Raw genomic sequence first — 20,204 nt, 5'->3', positions numbered from 1 at the left:
GTCATGGCACTGTGCGAACCGCTTCCTGCTTGTTCCGAATGCCACGAACGCTCGGCCAATCACACCGCTCGCTTGTTCCATTCGCAACTGTCGAGTTTTTGGCAACCAACAGGGTAAACCGGTTGTTCCAACTAGGTCCCATGGCCTCGGGACTTCCTTAATACCGTTGTGGCGAGGTTTACTTTCGCTGAATCTACTGTAAGTACCGCAGCAGCTTTTTTCTGTCATTTTAACGAAGGTATTGTGCAAAAGTGTTTTAAAAATCACGAGTTTGACTGACTTTCGTCACACTGAGTCAGTATGCTTTTTTTTTTTTTTGTTGTTGTTGTTGTTGTTATTTTTTGGCCTTTTCTCGGCTTTTATTTTGGTAAGCACAGTCAGAGACAGACAGGAAGGGGGAGAGGAGTGGGGGAAAGACATGCAGCAAGGGGCCGCGGGCGGGAATCGAGCCCGGGCCGCTGTGTTGGGGACCATCCCCAGGACGTGGGTCGCCCGCTTAGCCCGTTGAGCTATACGGGCGCCCCCTATAGTGTGTTTTTTAACTGGACATGTCAAAATAATTGTGGAAAAGTGGTGACTTCGTGTCAGAAACTGATGTGCAGTTTTCATCATGTGTTATTAGCTTAGCATCATATCGTGTTCTCCATGTGTTGTGGTGGCTGGCTAGCATTCATGCTGGGATGTTCATTCTCTACATTAAACAGCTTTATGTGAGGCTTTATGACTGTAATAAGTAAGCAGTAACATGTTTACATGTTAGATTCATTCACAGGAGAGCCCGAATGAATGTTTAACCTCGGGTTTATTAACATTAACATGGAGCTCACAGAGAGAACATGCTGATAAGTCCATCACTATTGAATACACACACAGATCACGTTATACACATCTCGTGAGACTTGCTCTGAGTACGGCAACACTCAGTAACCAAAATAGTATTAACTATGCAACTGTCTACATCCCTCTTTTTTAGATTTGGTCTTCAACCAAATAATACAAATATGACATGGCACAATGTCAGTAACAAAGCAATATCTTGGCTTTTCCAGCTTGTACTCAAATGTTAAACAGAACACACTGTTTTCTCACTAAAGCAGCAATGCACTACTCAATATATAACCATAACACCAGAATGATACACATTAACCTTTGTCTCCTGCAAACTTAACTTCTTATTCATCATATGCCACATCTAATTGAGATACCTTGTATTTGGCTTAGAGACTCTGCCAGATCTAGTGACATACAAAGTATTGTTGGCCCGAACAGGATCTTTGTTCTGTGTTTCAGTACACTTCTGTGACACTTTACTGGGAGTCTTTACAGAGTTCATTTGTGTCTCACACTGTTCTTTCAACACATGTTCTGTAAGTTCAGTGTTTTCAGTCACTTGTGTTTGTGTTTGTTCAGGTATTTGTTGTGACAGTTCTGGTTCATTAGTCTGTACGATGGACTTGGAAAGCTGTGGCTCCATCACTGGCAGAATATGGCGGTGATTTCGTCTGTATTCTGCTCCATCAGACTCTATCATGTATGAACGTGGTTCATTACACTTTCTTTTGACAAAGCCTGTTTTTTCATGTCCTTTGACTGTTTGAAGTCTCACCACCTGGTTTGGTGTTAAAGGTGCAAGCGGCTTGCTGGATTTGTCACAGTAGCTTTTCTGAGCTTTGCACTTTTTTGTTAGTTGTGCTTTTACACAGTTTGTTTCTTTAGCTGCTGGTCTCAACGACTGCTTGCAGATGGGTAAAGTTGTCCGGGTCATTCTTGACAAAAGTCTTTGAGCAGGTGAACCTAGTATTTTGTCGCGGGGCATGTTCCGGATATTTAACAGGTTCATGTAGAAGTCTGTTCCATCTCTCTTTGATGTTTCCAACAGTCTCTTTGCACTTCTCACAGCTCTCTCGCTGAGGCCATTGGACTGTGGGTATTCTGGGCTGCTCGTCACATGTATGAAATCCCATGTTTTAGCAAATTCATGGAACAACTGACTTGTGTATTGAATACCATTGTCTGTGTACAACTTTTGTGGAATGCCATGCACAAAGAAGTGACATTTCAACTTTTCAATTACACACAGGGATGATATGTTGCTGAGTTTGTCTACTTCAAACCAGCCTGAATATGAGTCAACTAGTACAAGATAGTGATGGCTGTCCCATTCAAATATGTCTGTGGCGACAACAGACCAGGGTAGATCAGGCACTGTGTGTAGTTTGAGTGGTTCTTTTTGCTGGTGAGGTTTCAGACTGTTACAAACACTGCATGTCTGAATGTCGGTTTCAATGTCCACATGTAATGACGGCCAGAACATACACTCCCTTGCCCTTCTTTTTGAAGATTCAACACCTGGGTGTCCTTTGTGTAGTACCTTTAAGTAGACCGTGTGTAAAGATGTGGGAATGACGGCTCTGTTGGCTTTCATTATGACATTATTGTTGATAGTCAGGTGATCACGAAATCCAAAAAATGGTTTCACCACCTCTGGCACACTGCACAGTCTCGGCCATCCATTTTGGATAAAGCGAGTGAGTGTCTGAAGGGTGGTATCTGCAGCTGTGTGCTCACGGAGTTCCTCGATCCTCTGAGGAGATATCAGCTGAACTGCCATATATATATATATATATATATATATATATATATATATATATATATATATATATATATATATATATATATATATATATATATATATATATATATATATATATATATATATATAGTTAGAGAGTGTTGATATGTAAAGTTGTCAGTAATCTGAATAGATGTGTGATAAACTGGTTGAAGAGTTTTCTGTTCTTTATAGGAACTGAGCTCAGATTCAACTTCATAAACAGTAAGTTGTCCTCACTGGTGTCCTTCATCGATCTTCTGTTCTCAGTGATCTTCCAGTGCTGCTGCAGTTCTCTGCTCATTTTCATTTTCTCTGCTTAGATGGAACATCCAACTTTTAGAAGGGCCCCTAATGGAACCCTTCTGCTAAAGGCCTCACCGGAGGCACAGGCTCTGGGGCCCCGGCAGGCCGGCTACAGGGCCAGACCTGCACAGGAGGTGGAGGAGGAGGCCCGGGCCCACATCGTCTCCGAGGGTGGCGACGTCACCAACGCCATCCTGGTGCTGAGCCGGTGGAGGGTCCAGTTCGGCCGGTACCAGGGCCAGACCTTCCACTGGCTGCTGGAGAACGACGTGGGCTATGCAGTCAACCTGCTAGCCGGTCTACAGTCAGCCTCCCGCGCCCCCGACCCCTTCTTCGCATGTCGGCTGTTCCAGTTGTTGCCACACAGGATCTGGCGTCTGCAGCTGACATGCCCCCAGCCTTCATGCACCGGGTCCATGACCATCCGGAGGGTCCTGGACATCGATGGCTGGTCTCTCATGGCCACTGAGTACCTAGAGTGCTGTCGATGTACGAAGAAAGTCGTAGGCTGGTCACAGGGCATCATCAGGCAGCTGCCCCACACCTACAGCTGCCAGTTTCCTGCCATACTCATGTACAGGTAAGAGCCAGTTTAACCACACTGTGTGCCTGCGTGTTGGAAATGGATGAAACTGTGACTGATGCTGCTGCTTGTTGCTGCAGGTTGTCCTGTGACCTGAGGGTGGTTGCACAGCTGAAGTCCCGCACTCTTGGCAACAGTGCCACTCAGCTGTGCAACACCCTGCGGGAGACCCACACTGACTCCTGGATGCGGAGAGCGATCCACTACCTCGGCGTGTGCGAGCAGTTCCTGGCCTTGGGCTCCGTGAGGTGGCAGTTTCCACCAACGCCCCAGATGCCCCCTCTGCCGTCACTGGAGTGGCTGCTGACGGTCTACGGGTATGACGTCCTGATGCGGCTGGAGGAGTACAAGGCCAGGATCACGTCCACCTTTGGATCCATCATAAAGATGGATTCAACCAAGAATGCTTTGTCTCAGGTGAGCTCATCGGGGTGGAGTACCTGTACCAGCAGACAGGACATGTGCTTGAGGATTTCAGTCTGGTTCTGGTTCTGATGCTCCACAGCTTCCTGGAGGGAAACAGTCTGTTAGTAGAGTTATGGAAATAAATCAGAGTACAGGTACAGGTACACGCACAGAGTGTTCATTACTACACACACAGAGTGTACATTACTACACACACACAGAGTGTACATTACTACACACACAGAGTGTTCATTACTACACACACAGAGTGTACATTACTACACACACAGAGTGTACATTACTACACACACAGAGTGTACATTACTACACACACAGAGTGTACATTACACACAGAGTGTTCATTACTACACACACAGAGTGTACGTTACTACACACACAGAGTGTACATTACTACACACACACAGTGTACGTTACTACACACACAGAGTGTACGTTACTACACACACAGAGTGTACGTTACTACACACACAGAGTGTACGTTACTACACACACAGAGTGTACGTTACTACACACACAGAGTGTACGTTACTACACACACAGAGTGTACATTACTACACACACACAGTGTACATTACTACACACACAGAGTGTACATTACTACACACACACAGTGTACATTACTACACACACAGAGTGTACATTACTACACACACAGAGTGTACATTACTACACACACACAGTGTACATTACTACACACACAGAGTGTACATTACTACACACACAGAGTGTACATTACTACACACACAGAGTGTACATTACTACACACACAGAGTGTACATTACTACACACACAGAGTGTTCATGCTTATACTCTGCATGTAACAGTACTACTACACGCAGGTAACGGTACTATTTACACGCACGTGACGGTACTGTACCCGTTAATGTGCTTTGTTTTCGCCGTTTCGTTTGTCCCGCTGCGTCCGAGCCGCCGAACCGGCCGTTTCGAACTTTTGCCGTCGCCGGGGATCGATTCCCCCGCCGCTTTTCCCTCCTCCCCCCACCGAGAAGATTGGCGTCCAGCCTTTGTGCGAACCCCTAAATATTTTACTCCATGTCTGAGTAGATTTCCTGCTGATTCACTGCTGATCAACAGAATGTCATAATGACTGATATTTATGAATATAATCGGGATGAAGGAGGAAGTTACCTTCTCTTCTTGCTAAAGAAACATCTTTACTAATTCATTAAACTGAGACTTGTCTGTTGACGTTTCAGTTTTCAACCACGTCAGACAGCCAATCAAAAGATTTCTCCTTAATTTGCTCTTCGTTTTTGTAAGTTCAGCCAGTAGATGTCCTCATATCCCCATACATTTTCACTGAATAACCATTAAAGGACTATTTTAATGATTTCCAAACCAATTTGCTTATTTTCTCCTACTTTTGAAAACATAATTCACATTATTATATTATCCACATGTCACTGTCAGTATTCTGTATCTTTTAAACAGGCTTCATTTATCAGCCCAAATTGTTCAGCTGATGATCCAGTTATAGGCTGAGTAGAGGCTACTGATTTTAAGGTTGATTTTAACTGCCAAAAAACATACAAAAAGCTTAAACCTTGAAAAAATGCTATTAGATTAGAAAAAGATGGAAAAATGTTCAATGTCTGTGACACTTCATATTTCACAATCTAATGGCTGATGTGTTTTTATCAGAGGCCTTCCCCAGAGTGTAAGTGGTGTTTAACAGGAAATCAATAGCTGTGTCCCAAATCCACACCACTGCACAGCACACATTCATACTAAGCAGCCTTTAGAATAATTTGTTTTGTCACTGTGACAGAATAAAATATACTCAAACTAGACAGCATGATCACTAAATTTGGTCACTTTTTGAGTATGTAATGCTGCATTTTACACTAGTATTTAACTCTGTAAAACCCACTGTTGCAGAAATACAGCATCAGTTTTTTTAAAAATAATATACTATTTATATTATTTTTACTCAAATATATATATATATATATATATATATATATATATATATATATATATATATACATATATATATATCTATATATATATATATATATATATATACATATATACATATATATACATATATACATATATATATATATATATATATATATATATATATATATATATATATATATATATATACACACACATATGTGTGTGTGTGTGTGTGTTTTGCTCATTTTCTTCTATATTTGGGTTTATATATTATTATCATTATTTATATTTTTTAGGGTTTTTTTGCAAATTTTTTCTATATATAATTTTTTGTTTATTTTATTTATTTTTTGCTCATTTTTTTCTATTTTTGGGTCTTACAGGGTTAAACAGCGCATTTCAAACAAGTGTTGTTGAGTCAAAGTGTTTTCCAGTTGAGAAATAAGATGGTAAGTAAGTTTAACTATTAAGTTTGGGACCCTGCAGTGTTATTTATGATTTGGATTTACCTGACTGGCTTTACCTTACCTGGCCAAGAAAGTACAGCATTATAAATTCAGAAGATTTCCCTGCCCTAGAAAAAAAACATGCATGAAAAGCCTTGACTCAGACATAACCAAAAATGGTGAGAGACCCACACATCCATCGTTTCCCAGCTGGAAACCAGATGATAATATGAGGTTTAGTGTGTGATGTTTCTGATGTGATGGAGTGGAAACTGAACGAGATTAAAAGAATCTGTGAGCCATAAAAACATAGAAAGCATGAGTTTGACGGGGCAGCAAATGTGAATGCTAAAATCATGTAAAATCTGTAGGTTATTTGAGTTTCTTCTAGGAGGTCTATGTGTGTTGCTATAAAATGGTAAAGATCTGCTTTAGGATATCACTTCTTCTAAATAAAAGTACTTTTTAATGCCAAATAAAGTGCAGGGAGGATGGTAGGTCCATGCTTAGTATCTATACGTGGCTGTTGCATGCAGATTTCAGGACTGATTGATTGTCTCTTTTAGTCGGTACTATAAATATGTATAAATATCCTAGCTGAATTCTGTTTCAACAATAGCACATAAATATGTAGACAGAGCACAAATTTGTTTCTGGAACCAGCGAAGTACGTAAACACTCCACATACAAAAAAATTGAAGCTTTCTTGCTACTGCAGGATGGTGAATCAAGTGTGCACATTTTGACAAGTGCAGCGGTGTACACGCTGCTTGTCAGACCTAGAGGACCTAAACTGACTCAGTAGTCCCGAGTTAAATACAGTGAATCAAACTTTAAAGCCACCAAAAGTGCTGCTCATTTCAGAGTCGTTGAAACAAATCACAGAAATGCACACTGCTGTTTTCCCCCCAGAGCTTTATTTGACGTAGACAAGTTAAATCCGGCTAATAAATGTTAGGAATCCAACCAAAAAGGGGCTCAACATTTTTCTGTTTTATTTTTAGACGAAATGTTACGTCACATTAGTAGGCGAACAGCTCCGATAATCACATTTATTTCCCTCAGTGAATATAGTGAAGCTTAAGCAGAGTCATCAAGGCCGGAACTCTGCGTTGGCTTGTGGTTCACCCAAGAGACGCACACACACATGGACACACACATAAACACACATGCAGATATGGAAAGGTTACATAAACAAACACAGTCAGGTTATACACTTACTAGATTTTGTTTAGTTTTATTATCAGTCACCTCTTTTTTTTTTTTTTCCTCAGAATTTTTTTTCTTTTTTCAGTTCAGTGTCCTCTCGGGTCTAGCACTGTCCTCATAACTGGATTGACTATGTTAGGGGATCAACATTTTTTGCTGTTTTCCCAGTGATTCTGCTCTGATCTGATTTGAAAGTAGCTCAGGAGATTCAAGATCACCATGTAATCTTGAGCGGTTGCCAAAGTATTAATTTCTAGCAGCCATACAAAATCCTAAGCCACTGCAGCCAAATGCACACAGCATAAACACCAAAAATAGCCCTGCTGGGCCCAAACGGTTACCATATTATGCTGTTTTTAATAGACTGAAATGTGTAAATGGATGGTTTCGAACCAGAGGTGGACCAAACGTTCACAAACTGCAACAAGCTACTTGCTAGACTATCAGTGTATTAAAGTCCACATGGTTTACATTCCAGCTACAGTCTGCAGAGGTAGGTGTTCTAAAATCAGTTTCTTAAGTAAATACAGCAGAACCTCAGTGGCGAAACACTTGCAAAAGATATTCATTCTGATTTCATATCAGGTTAAAGTAAATAAATTGCAAAATGTGAATAAGGGGGAACAGCTTGCACCCTTAGTTTTGGGAACTTTTGGACAGAACCTGAAGATAGCCGAAGAGAAGGAAATACATGAGGTGTGAAAGGAAGAAAAGACAGAAGGGAAGTAATCAAAAGTTTGGAAAGAGATTATAGACTGCCTGTTAAATGTAATTGCTAAAGGGAAATGGAAAGACACAAAGAAAAGACAGAAGGACAGTAAAGAAAGAAAGAAAGAAAGAAAGAAAATAAATGACAGTGCTTTGGTCCAGATTGGAATATTTCAACAGCTACTAGCTGGTTTGCTGTGAAGTTTGGTCACTAACTCTTTAATCTACCACTACGAGTCTGACATTTTTATTTCTAGCTCAGCAAATATTAGGTGGATTGTTACTAATTTACGATACACAGCCATGTTTTCCTCAGAATGAACTGCAATAACTCCAGTGACCATTTGACCTTTCATGAAGCTCCACGATCAGATCAGATTTTGAGTTTGTTCGGTGTTGTGGCAAGACAAGGCAAGTTTATGGCACATTTTACAGACAAAGGCAATTCAAAGCGATTTATGTAGTGCTTTACAATAAAAACAAAAGATTAAAAGAAGATTTAAAGAAGCACATGGCATGTTATTAAGAACTGTGGCACACATCATTAAAACAACAACAAAAAATTAAAGACTGACAGGGAGTACAAAACTACTTGTAAGCAGTCAAAAAGTTTTTGTGCAGTTTAGTTTAGACAGGTTTTTCATCTAATATCCTTTTATTTTGTTAAATATTGTGCCATGTGTGAAGAACAGGGATACAAAACAGTGCAACAGAAAGAAGCCCACAAATTTAAGTTCTATTGGGAGCAGTGGGCAACATCTCAGCTAAAAGCCATTTAACCATGCTTGTTATGAACTGTGGACACTACCAGCTGACCAGTGCCTGCAGATCTGAGGGCTTATACTTAGTAAACATATCTCTGATGTATTTTGTGACCTGGTCAGTGAGAGCCCTATAGAAAATATTTAAGGCCTGGAATTCAGTTCAAAAAATTAACTGGAAGCTAATGCAAGAATGGATTTAATTGGAGTTATCTGTTATATCTTCCTGGTTTATTGAGCTCAGTATAGAGAGCACTGCAGTAGTCCACCCTACAAGAAATAAAAGCATGACTGAGATTTTCTAAGTCTTATTTAGATGCAGAGTTTCTCATTTTAGGCATATATTTCAGACCATTCATGTACTGAAACTCAGGTGCATAAATGACTACAAAATTATTAGCGTGGGTGCTCAACTCATTACCATCCTTCTGTTTTTTTTTTGTTTTTTTTGTTTTTTTTTAACAAAAAAAAAATAGTTCAATCTTGTCATTATTTAGTTGGGGGAAGTCATGTTGCATCCAGTTGTTTTCTTTCTATAGATGCAGACAATAAGTCTACTGGAACACATTTGGTGAGAATGTTTGGTAAATGTGGGTGTCATCAGCATGGCTTGGAGAATTTGAAAAAGAGGAAGCATGTAATTTTTGAAGAAATGGGGTCCAAGAACAGCTCCTTGTGGTCCTTTCAGATTCGTAATTATCAATGCATACTTTAAAAAGACCCACCAGAGGCCTATCTCTGTTACCCACATTATCAAATGTTGCACTATATAAGGGCTGTTACACACAGAATGTCATGTAAAATCCAAATACGAGCAGTTTCAGTGGGTCAAGTTAGCCACCAAATATGAGTAAAAAAAAATAATGCTCCTGCCTCAGTTGTACTTAATGCTAATTAGCAAATTAAGATTGTAAAATTATATCTGTCAAACATCAGCATTAGTATTGTCATTGTGTTTGTTACAGCAGCACACCTGCACAAATGTAGACTCTAAGTCTCGCTGGTTGATGGACTTTTAGATCATTATCAGACATTGCAAAAAATCCACAAAGGCCATCAGATAAGTTTTGTGGATTATGGTGCAGTATTGTGCATAAAATAGCATCAAATTACCTGCTGCTTTGGAGAAGACAGACATCTAATGAAGACAGATTCAAGGACTATCAAAGTTCATATAGTTTGCATTCCTACTCTGCAGTAGTGAGATATGTTGTTTAAGGTTGGAAAATCTATGTAACTGACAGCCTATTAACGCTGACGTGGTATTTATTGAAGACACTGCATCAGTTAGGAGTGAGGCCTCTGAACAGTCACTAGATGTGTTTATATAAGCATGCCATATGAAGACTCAGTGCAGATGGAAGCAGAAAGCAATAACAGATTAAATATACATCCTTTACTTGGTCTTGCATGTATATTGCATTGTAAAAATAGAAAAAAAGTTGATTGATCCATGTAGCTGAGTGGACGCAACGCAACATCATCATTTTTGAAATCCATTCATTTAATCAAAGCATATCTGTAGCTGGTGCTGACTGGGGAGTTTCATAATTGACAAAAGAAGAGAGTTGTACAGATACTGTCTGTCACATTAAGTTTAAGTGAGCAAAAGGTGTTAGTGAGTAGCATTCTGTGTGCGAGGGCAGACTCAAAAGCACCACCAGCAGAGCATTTTCAACACCACAGAATGATGATTACTGTAAGCAGGAAGGTAAATAAGCACTGCTAGATGTGTGTTTTCATGTCTGTGTTAGTGTAAGCCTTGCGTGAACAGTGTGAAGTGATCACAGCATTGTCCACTCTATACTGGTCAAAGTGTGTGGTTTAATTATCTAAAACAGCGATTTCTAAAGAGCAGTGACGCACAGTCCCACTTTAATCCAGATTACACTGTGACACTAATCCTGTAAAAATACTTTCTTCTACCAAATGTGTTTGTCTAATTTGTCATTTGTTAGGTGTGTGTTGTTGCTGTCTTGAGGTTGGATGTGAGCACAGCGTGGCCACATGTCTATTTCTATCATGCGTCCATCACTCCGTGTGCAGATAGTGTGTCTTCTCCGATCCAGTGAATTGATTAGAAGAGCAGCTGTGTTCAGCATTACCATTGATTGTCCTGTGACAGGAGCGTGTGTGTGTGCGGCTGTGTGTGTTTGTGTGTGCGTGTGCAGTCTTGTGGTGTCAGGGTTATATAATCGGCTTCACATCTGAGGCAGCAGACTGATATTTCACATCGTTTTTTGTGCCCGGCTGGCCTGAGGTCAGTCACGAGGTGTTGGAATCACCGTCTGCTTCCACCACAGACAACAGTGGAGAAATTGACTCTGATTTGACAATATTACGCACTTGAGGTTGAGAAGAATGTTTTTATTCCAACCTCACTGAGAAGCAAGAGGGATTCTCAAGGCCACATAAAAATGTTTGAAAATAAGACCAGATATGGAGAAGGCATAGATGACAATAACTGCATTGCTCAACATAAGATGGAATAAGATGAGATAAATGATAATTCCTTGCTAATCGGAAGCATTGCAAGCACACGTTTTCCAGGTTTGTATTGTTACAGTAAGCATTAATAGGGTTATAAACTGGCATTTCTCCAGTTATTAAAATTTAGTTATTGTTTTATGGTATGTTTTCTTCAGGTAAGTAGCCTATTGGGTTCTTCTCTCAAAGCATGTAGATACAACACAGTCATACAAGCTCATTTTTAATAGATTTTTTTTCAGTTATATCTGCCACTATTCTCTCCTCTGGTACTGACAAATATTGTAAATTGTGTTTATTGTTATTAGTTAATTGAAGACTGACAGTTTATTTACTACATTCTGCAGGGAGACTCCATACAATGCAATCTATACAAATCACATAATGTGCATCTTTTTGCTGACTGGGAGTTGGAGACTGTTAGAAACATTATTCTGTACTACAGCCGTCCTCATGAGATCCCCGATTATTTTTGCTTGTTCTTCTCCCTCATTGCTCAATGAACGCTGATTCATAGAACTTCTCTTTCTTTCTCGAACAGTCCACACTCCCTTTGGTTCTCTCGTCCTCCTGCACTTGTGCTCATATTGCAGTGTAATCCTCTCAAAAAGCCCATATGAAAACTTCATTGGTTGGCCAGACATAATCCTCAGTGAACTCTAAGTACCTGAATATGTTTGATTGTAAGAGAGGGAAAGCTGATGAAAAAAAAAAGCTAACCATGCTCTCCTGCCAGACATTTGGATTCAAAGTATAACATAATCCAGCAGTTATTTGATGTAAATCTCTGGCGAGTGAGCTTTAAATAATTAATCTGCGGACATCATCTGTGACGACATAGTAATATTAGCTAGTAATAAACTCTTTTTTTTATATCAGTAGATATTTTTGTATTCTGAAAAGTTTCTGGTTGTTAAATTTTTTGACAATAAGAACATAAATCTTAATATATTGTATATAAATGGGCAAAACATAAACTATTTTCTTATTTATCGCTTTCAGTTTTCTCAATTAAAAAATATGACTTATAGCACATCTTATTTTGTCTCGAGTCAACGATGCTCTGATACTTTGATCCCTGGAGAGACTGTAGTACCAAGAAGTCCAGATGAATAGAACTGGATGGGCTTACTACTAATTTACTTTGATGTAGTTTATTTTTTTCTAATTATTTCTTGCATAATGTTCTTTGAAACTAAAAATCCATTCGTGTTGGCAGTTGATAAAGGCCTGCAGCGGTTTAGGAAGAGGGGTCAAAGTAACTCTTCCCACCAGATGACAGCTCCATATGTCCATCAGCGTGTGGGGACTTTGATGTATACGTCATTAAGGTTCTGGTAGACCTTTATGCCGGTTGTAAGCAACATAATCGGTTCAGGGCTCATGCATGTGGCAAAAATAATCCTTATTTCGAGCACATTTTACATCACCTGAAAAGTCTTATCTGTATTTTGTCCTGCAGATGACTGAATTAGCTGGAATAACTGAGAGGGCTGCTGATGACACGGACTGCACATGTGTGGTTAGTACGTAATTATGCAACAACTTGCTTCACTGACAGCCTTTCGTCAATTAATCTGCTTAGAAAAACACCAACTGGGGCTTCTACTGTATGTTACAAGCTCTTCATCATGCTGGTTGAACACATACTTCACTGTAATTCCACTGAGACACAGTCATTGGTGGATCTTTAACTTGAATACACCAGTGTTGAAATGGGTAAAAGTCCTGCATTCACAGTATTAGCATTAACCATAAAGTGCTCATTATGCAGAATGGCACATTTCACATACAGTGTATTATCAGATTAAAAATGTTGATACACTAATGTACTCATTACATTAATGTTGCCAGGGATAAAATTGAAGTTAACGTTAAGTACAGTTGGCTATCTTAATCTATAATAATGGTAATTGGTAAATGGTTTACAGTTAAATAGCACATTCTGTATTTCTCATTTGTCCATAAATGTCCATTTTATATTAACAATCTGATTGCTCAGTGTTGCTTGTTACTAAAACTGTCAAACAAATGTATGCAGTTACTTTCAACCACTAAACTCATAGCTGTCATGTGACCCGTTACAGGTCTGTGGATATTCTCAAGCATTACATTTTTAAACTCCAGCTGCTTTTACAGCATAATTAAAACAACAACAAAAAAAAGACAAAAAGGAGTCCAGACAATTGTAATCCTTTATTAGTGCATCAATAATTGCAGGATCTCTGTATGGTATTATTTCTTTGAGCAGTCTATAGAGGATTACTTTCACTAAATCATAAACATTAAATCAACTGACACAAAATGATCATAAAGAGCGATAACAATACAAACAATACAACGATCTAATATATATATATATATATATATATATATATATATATAGAGAGAGAGAGAGAGAGAGAGAGAGAGATAAAATCATATTTTACAGAAAAGGATCATTGTCTTCAACATCACACGTCCAGATGTTTACCACTATCTAATACTTGAGGATTTTAAAGAACTTACACTGAAACTACTCATCCATTTACATGTGAAAATCATGTGTGAATGGTGCTGTTTGTGCTGCTGAGGATTATGCCATGAATTGCATGTATGTGACATAAAGTAGAAATGCAATCTGTTAAAACATCCCGTTTGTCTAAAAAGTGTCTGTCTTCCTTTTCTCTCACAAGAAGTCTGATTTCGTAGGTTGTTTGTTGACAACATTTCTTATTCTAAATCAAATCTTACAATAAAATGCTACCAAAAGAGTTGATTAATTGGTTTTTGAAACCTACTGAAACAACTGTGATTATATAATAACCATTATGTTTGTGTGTATTGTTTAACGGATAGACAATACAATTGAAAGAAATGTCAAAAGTATTCCTCTCTTAATAAGGTCAGGTTTGTCAGGCAAAATCATATGTGAAGAAGCATTATTCCATGATATGCAAACCTCTAATTAAATTGTGTCTCAGTCATAGAAGGGATTTACTAACATTGAGGAACAGCCACGGCTAATTAAACGTCAAGTCCAATGCATATCTATCAAGTAAACAGCAATAATTCTCTTATTTAAATGATGTTTTATTGACATGAAGACTTGTGTCTTTTTTTCATTTGCCGATCTGGAGGCGAGAAGCACGTCCAGTTAATCTACAGCCACTGGCTAATCTCTAACTTGTCGTGAGGGCTGTGTATTGAAGAATGGTCTTGTTGTTTTGAGGATTAATGCAGTTCTACCCTGGATACAGTGATCACTCAAAACCTCACAGAGCATGGTGACATATCAGTGGCTTGTACACGCTTTTATATTTTATCAACAGGGGCAGTAATCAATGAAGAATGCAGTCATGATTATTCCTCGGACTCAGACTTATCACAAACTGTTAATGTCAATATTTATTTGTTGAATTTAAATGTTTTAGGGCCTTACTTCTTCGAGCAGAGGGTAAAAGCAAGCAACCACTGAGGGCACTCGAAGCAGCTGGCAATAGGTGTTGGCTAGAGGACTATTTATTTATATAATGCTTCAACTAGCGTATAGGTTGTGCTACATGAATGTTTGATGTTCTTTCAATTGTTCCTCATTATACTAAGTGCCAGAATGTGCTATAATGTGCAAAATCTGATTTGAAGCTTCCTAAATTACTTGTTTTTTTAAGATTATTATAATTTTTTTCACTCTCGAATCTACAGTAACAATTCTTAAACTGAACTCAAAATTAAAGTCGCATGTTGTTTACAGAGGTAGCCAAGTTATAGGTTTTGCTGTATTTCCTATATGATACAGTGAAATAAAGCTGCTCTCAGGAGTCTGTTTGGACCTGTTATATATGTTGTCATACTGTTCTAATATTGTTAGTTTTTCAGCAGTATGAAAGATGTTGTGTGCCAGTCCTATATCTAATATAACTGCAGAAACAATGAGGGGTAAATGGAGGACAGATGTATGGATGGGGCAAAAGCAATCACTGCTCAACACAACACTTGCACAGACACCAACATCTAGCTACCTGTGAGAAACCACCAGGACAGTGAATGGTGTGTAATTATTGCATGCTTAGTTTATTTGGACTTATTCTCAATTTGAGGCACATCAATCTTTTCCCCGGTGAGGAACTGCCAAATGCCTCCTCTGTAGTTCTCATTTCCCAAAGCGTACAAGAAGACGTTGAAGGTGGGAGAAGTCTTGGCCAGGATTGGAGCCATCTGCAGAGATGGACACAAGGATGTCAAGATTTCATGGAAAGTGTAGAGTTTTTATAGGATCATCTACAAATTCAAATTATTCTGATAACAATAGTTTTTGTAGAAAAATCTGAGAAACCTGGTGCAAATATGGGTCATGGGATCTGAATTTCAAAATAAATGCATTAATATAGTGGCATTACAGTGTAATTATATTAGACAGTGTTTGTGTTAATTTGTGCATTGCTTGTTCTTACCATCCTGAGCTTAGGTGAGACCAGGTTAGCATTTTCCACAGCGGCGTAGAAAGCCAGGATGCCATAGGGGCCCCAGCAGAGCAGCATAGTCTTAAGAGGAGTGTTGGGGTTGAACTGCAGAGCAAGAAGGATAAAAAAGGAATGGAAAGTGGGGAATAGAGAGGATCAGAAAAGAAATTATTAGCCGTCAACCATAAGAAAAGAGGGAGACAAAAATGCCTTGTGTCATGAGGTTTTCTGCTTGGAGGCAAGTCACATGTCTGGAATAATGTCTGGGAGACAAAGAGTGTGTGTTAAGATCATTAATGTTGAAAACAGAAACAGTGAGTGAGTGAAGGGTCAAGCGGCTGTAATCCAAGGGTCAAAGTAGACATTATTCACACCTCACATGGAAAAGAGAGATGTTTAAAGTTTTCCGTTTTTTCCCCTGTTAAGTAGCTTTTAGTTTGTTAATGTCTTTAAATGCCACACTGAAATGTTTTCACTAGAATGTCTAACACAATTTGACTGCACAGCATGAGTTTGTAACAAATAGCATCTTGGTCCAGAGGTTTTTAAGTATTTAGCACAGAATCTCACCATTTTAGGTTGTGAGACACTTCCAGACAGTTTTATGGCATACAGACCCAGTGTGTGACGATAAGCCTTTTGATTATTACGTAATTGCATTGTTCTGCTGGAGTGGCTGGTGTCTCTCCTGTGTTTGTAATCAAAGTGTCTCCAGCCAACTCAGATGACTGTGAGTAATGGGCTTATGCAACATAAAGTGGGGCCACCTGATTCAGCCCCTGCGGGACTCCACTATTGACCCTTGCTATTCACAGATACATTGTTTGTCACTGCACACCAGCTACTGCACCCATTCACCCTGCAGCAATGACCTATATACGTCACGGCGTTCGTGCTCCTCTTCACTGTCTGTGTTGTTATTCTGAATAAGGGCCATGAGAGGAAGTTGTGTTTATGCTGGCAGAAGGAGAATCCCTCTGATTATCTGAAAGGGTGACTTCAAAGAAAGCAGAGTCTTTGCACATACTGCATATTTGTGAGGATTTATGCATTAGTTACAACTGGTCAGTTACTAAAAATGGCAGCTTCTTGGACTTTTAAAATTGAATTCTAAATTTCAGTGCATCATGCATATAATTAAATTTAGGCTCGGATCAAGTGAAACAACGCTGATCCTCTCTATCCGTGCGTTGACATGGAAAAAGAATTACCATGCCGAGTTGAATTTGAAATCTCAGCGTGTTTGTCTGTATTACTTTACATGCATAAAATACAGAACTCCTGCTGAAGGCACCTGCCTCCAGCTGCATAGGATTTGAAATCCTATGTAACTGCAGTGGGTGGCTATCTTTTAAAGGCTATTTTCTTTATAGTGCTTACCCTGGGGTTTCCGGTCTTCTTGAATTTCTGTGCAATGGCCTGGTAAGAGGACATGACAACAAACACCTGGATGGCCATGTTGAAGATGGACATTGGGATCAAGTAGGACACATAGTTTCTGTGAGGAGAAAGATAAACAAAAGGCTTTAAAATGAGGGTAAAGCTTCAAGCGAAGGATAGAAGACGCAAAATACTCTGTTTTTCTTGATTACACAGTGAGGAGTATACAGTACCTGTCTCCCTTGCTGTAGTCCAGAGTGCAGCAAGTCCTGAGGGGCTCGTAGTCGTACTCTCCCCAGCCGATGAGGGGCATGGCGGACCAGAAGGCAGTGAAAAGCCAGACAAACACAGCCAGAGTGATGGCGCTGCTCCACTGCAGCTTTGTCCCTGGCAAGAACAAGATTCATCAAGACTATTTTAAACACCAACATGCTTGAGTACAGTGCTGAGGCACCACTCTTCAACTAATATTTAACCGTGCCATTAGAGCAGTTTGTTTTAAGATGTTTAAACCAAGCTGCGATAGATGTGTGCCAAAAACTGCAGTTCCTTGAATGGCCACTTGAAACTGGCTCCGAAGTGAGTCAATCTTCATAGATACCCATGTTAAAATGTCCAACTTTACAGCAGGTTTAATACATGTCTGCCCCATGATACAAAAAACTTTTGTCCCCTATAGCTACTTTTCCCATTCAAGACAACTGTACGGTGAATTAGTTTTTCTATAATCCATCGGTTTAAATTGTATCTTGACTTAAAGTTATATGTAATTAAAGGTAGATGCTATCATAGGAGTTTCCATTTCTTTGGTTCGCCCATCACAGAGGGTTTGTCCATCTTTATATACAGTTCTTAATCTTTTTTCTTCTAATAGCAAGTGTAAATAATGTACGAACTGCCAGCCGGTCAAGTATTGAGTCACTTCCTGCTTTCTGAGTATCCTGCTATTAGAGATGCCTAAAAATAGCAGGGCAATTTTCTCTCAGTGAAAGGGGTTTTAGTAGCAGTTTATACACCGTGTCAGCTGCTTATAACAGCAGCTCTGTTTATTTCTTCAATAGAATATTTTGTCATCATTTATCACCACGATCAGGGCAGTCTGTGACAAATGTAAAAACAGCAGCTCGCTTGTTAGGCTCTTCAGGTCGTGTGTGTGTGTCTGCGTTATAGTGGAGGAGAAACTAAATGCATTTTGTTTTTCATCACTGTGCATTACCTTCTGGGCAGGAGCTGCAGCAGGTGTCAACTTACTGGTGCAGTACTGATGATATCTGTCCCAGGCGATGGCGGCAATGAAGTGGATGCTGGCGAGAGCTGTCATGAAACCCTGGAAACCGTGAGTCTGGCATCCGTCAGAGCCATAAGGCCAGTACCTGGAGGCAGAGGGTGTGTGCACAGCTGAGCACAGGGGCATAAAAATAGCTCTTCACAGGAAGCTCATTATTTTCTTGAGCAAATTTGGTAATAAAGGTGTAAGAACCCCTTCAAGCAACAATCAGAGGTGCTTGTTTCAGACTTGGATGTATATTTAAAGGTGAATAATAAAAATAATAGTAGATTTAATCCCTGAAGTGATGAATTCTGAGAGAAACACCTCTCATCTCGTGATTGCAATCTGAAAATCCTCTGCTGTACATCAGCAGAGCGCTCCCCCTTCACTGTGCAGCCTCTACTCTTCCTCCCTGTATCGATTAGGTTCTGCAGCTCGATAAAGCTTATTCATCTCAAAGACAAGTGGCTAGGCATTATTTTCTCGTTACATTTCATTTGGCTCAACCGCATTTGCTCAGACCTTGATGTGCATTATGAAAGGGCTGGTTACATCACTCACCTCAGGAAGCTGGAGAAAGCGGCGACCGTGGCGTTCATGCAGATGCCTATATCAGCCATCGCTAAACTGAACACGAGGAAATTGCTGGGAGTCCTGAGCTCTCTCACTTTGAGGAAAGAAACGATTGTCACCGCGTTTAGGAAGAAGCCCAGCAGACCTTTGGTGGAGCAGAAAGAACACAAACATCTTGGGTGAAGACAGCTTGCGGCGATGAATGGAAATCAGTGCGCTCATTGCGTAAAAGCGCCTTCTGCAAATATTGCATTCATTTTTTTTTTTGTTTATGCTCTATAAGTGGGTGCTGATTTGCACATTTCTAGCGTGAGGAACATCTGTTCCTCCCACACCGCTGTGCTGGCGACAGCTCCTGTCATAGGTTAATGCAACACACAGCCACAGCAGCCCTCGTAGTATTTGGCTGGATTCCAAGACAAAACGAAAACACTCACCCTCCACCAGCAGACACGATCCCAGGGAAAACACGTCGAACTCGGAGAAGCCCTCCGGTAACGGGTACGACGACACCATACTGACACCGATTTGACACAACAAAGTGCAGCTGTCGGACTTTTCACTCCTCTCGGGTCCGCTCGTTTACGATGTGCCTCAGTGTGGCCGTGGAGCCCGCTTTTAAAGGGGCATTTCACGTGAAAAGCATGCAGTTTATTATGTAAAGCCGCTGTCTCTCTGTCGCCCCAATCCGCGCAGGAATGTCTTAATGAACGTAACCACACAAACCGTAACCCTTAATGCGCATTTGCCCACCGCAACAATAAAGCCCTCAATTAGTTACACAACAAGCCTTTGTGTTTCCCGGTGAGGATGCAGCGGCTGCTGGTGTTAAACTACGAGACGACACGTTCTGCTGAAGCCCCGCGTGGCTTCAAGGAGACACAACAGGTGTCAGCGGCAGCCTCCTGTCAGTCTCAGAGGATCTGAGGTGGATCTGTATGTCAGCATCACTCTGGGAGGCGGGGAGGAGCAGGGGGGAGTCATGTTCGTTGTGGGCCAATGGCTGTGATTCAGGTGCTGTTGGGAGGGCAGGTGTGTCTGACTTCACTCTGTGAGGGGATCTAGTGGCTCTGTGGTGA

At 40.1% G+C, this 20,204-nt stretch overlaps 2 protein-coding genes across 6 annotated transcripts; one reads left to right on the top strand and one right to left on the bottom strand.

The window, feature by feature from the left end:
• Position 1: 1 nt before the first annotated feature.
• Positions 2 to 18,845, top strand: LOC118469151 (uncharacterized). Of its 5 annotated transcripts, none has more exons than XM_055018929.1 (6): positions 2 to 198; positions 2,807 to 2,836; positions 2,935 to 3,497; positions 3,581 to 3,917; positions 12,923 to 12,982; positions 18,510 to 18,845. In XM_055018929.1, the coding sequence occupies exons 3-6, from the start codon at positions 2,935 to 2,937 to the stop codon at positions 18,576 to 18,578; spliced, it is 1,029 nt and encodes a 342-aa protein (XP_054874904.1). In that variant the 5' UTR covers positions 2 to 198; positions 2,807 to 2,836; the 3' UTR covers positions 18,579 to 18,845. The 5 variants fall into 5 exon arrangements, 3 of the variants coding, with proteins under 3 accessions (XP_054874904.1, XP_054874902.1, XP_054874905.1); XR_008604442.1 differs by lacking the exon at positions 2,807 to 2,836 and adding an exon at positions 6,233 to 6,298 and having other exon boundaries at positions 35 to 198; positions 18,510 to 18,586; XM_055018927.1 differs by lacking the exon at positions 2,807 to 2,836 and having other exon boundaries at positions 25 to 198.
• On the bottom strand, positions 15,488 to 19,909 carry rgra (retinal G protein coupled receptor a). Its single transcript, XM_023293959.3, has 7 exons — positions 19,563 to 19,909; positions 19,114 to 19,270; positions 18,534 to 18,655; positions 17,516 to 17,669; positions 17,283 to 17,400; positions 15,894 to 16,007; positions 15,488 to 15,657 (listed from the first exon to the last, which is right to left on the bottom strand). Exons 1-7 carry the CDS (start codon positions 19,639 to 19,641, stop codon positions 15,514 to 15,516), a joined length of 888 nt encoding a protein of 295 aa, XP_023149727.1. The 5' UTR covers positions 19,642 to 19,909; the 3' UTR covers positions 15,488 to 15,513.
• Positions 19,910 to 20,204: the final 295 nt, after the last annotated feature.

This window comes from Amphiprion ocellaris, chromosome 16, assembly GCF_022539595.1.
Source record: "Amphiprion ocellaris isolate individual 3 ecotype Okinawa chromosome 16, ASM2253959v1, whole genome shotgun sequence".
NCBI lineage: Eukaryota > Metazoa > Chordata > Actinopteri > Pomacentridae > Amphiprion > Amphiprion ocellaris.
Note: the sequence above shows the minus strand (reverse complement) of the source record. Positions and strands in the feature narration are given on the sequence as shown.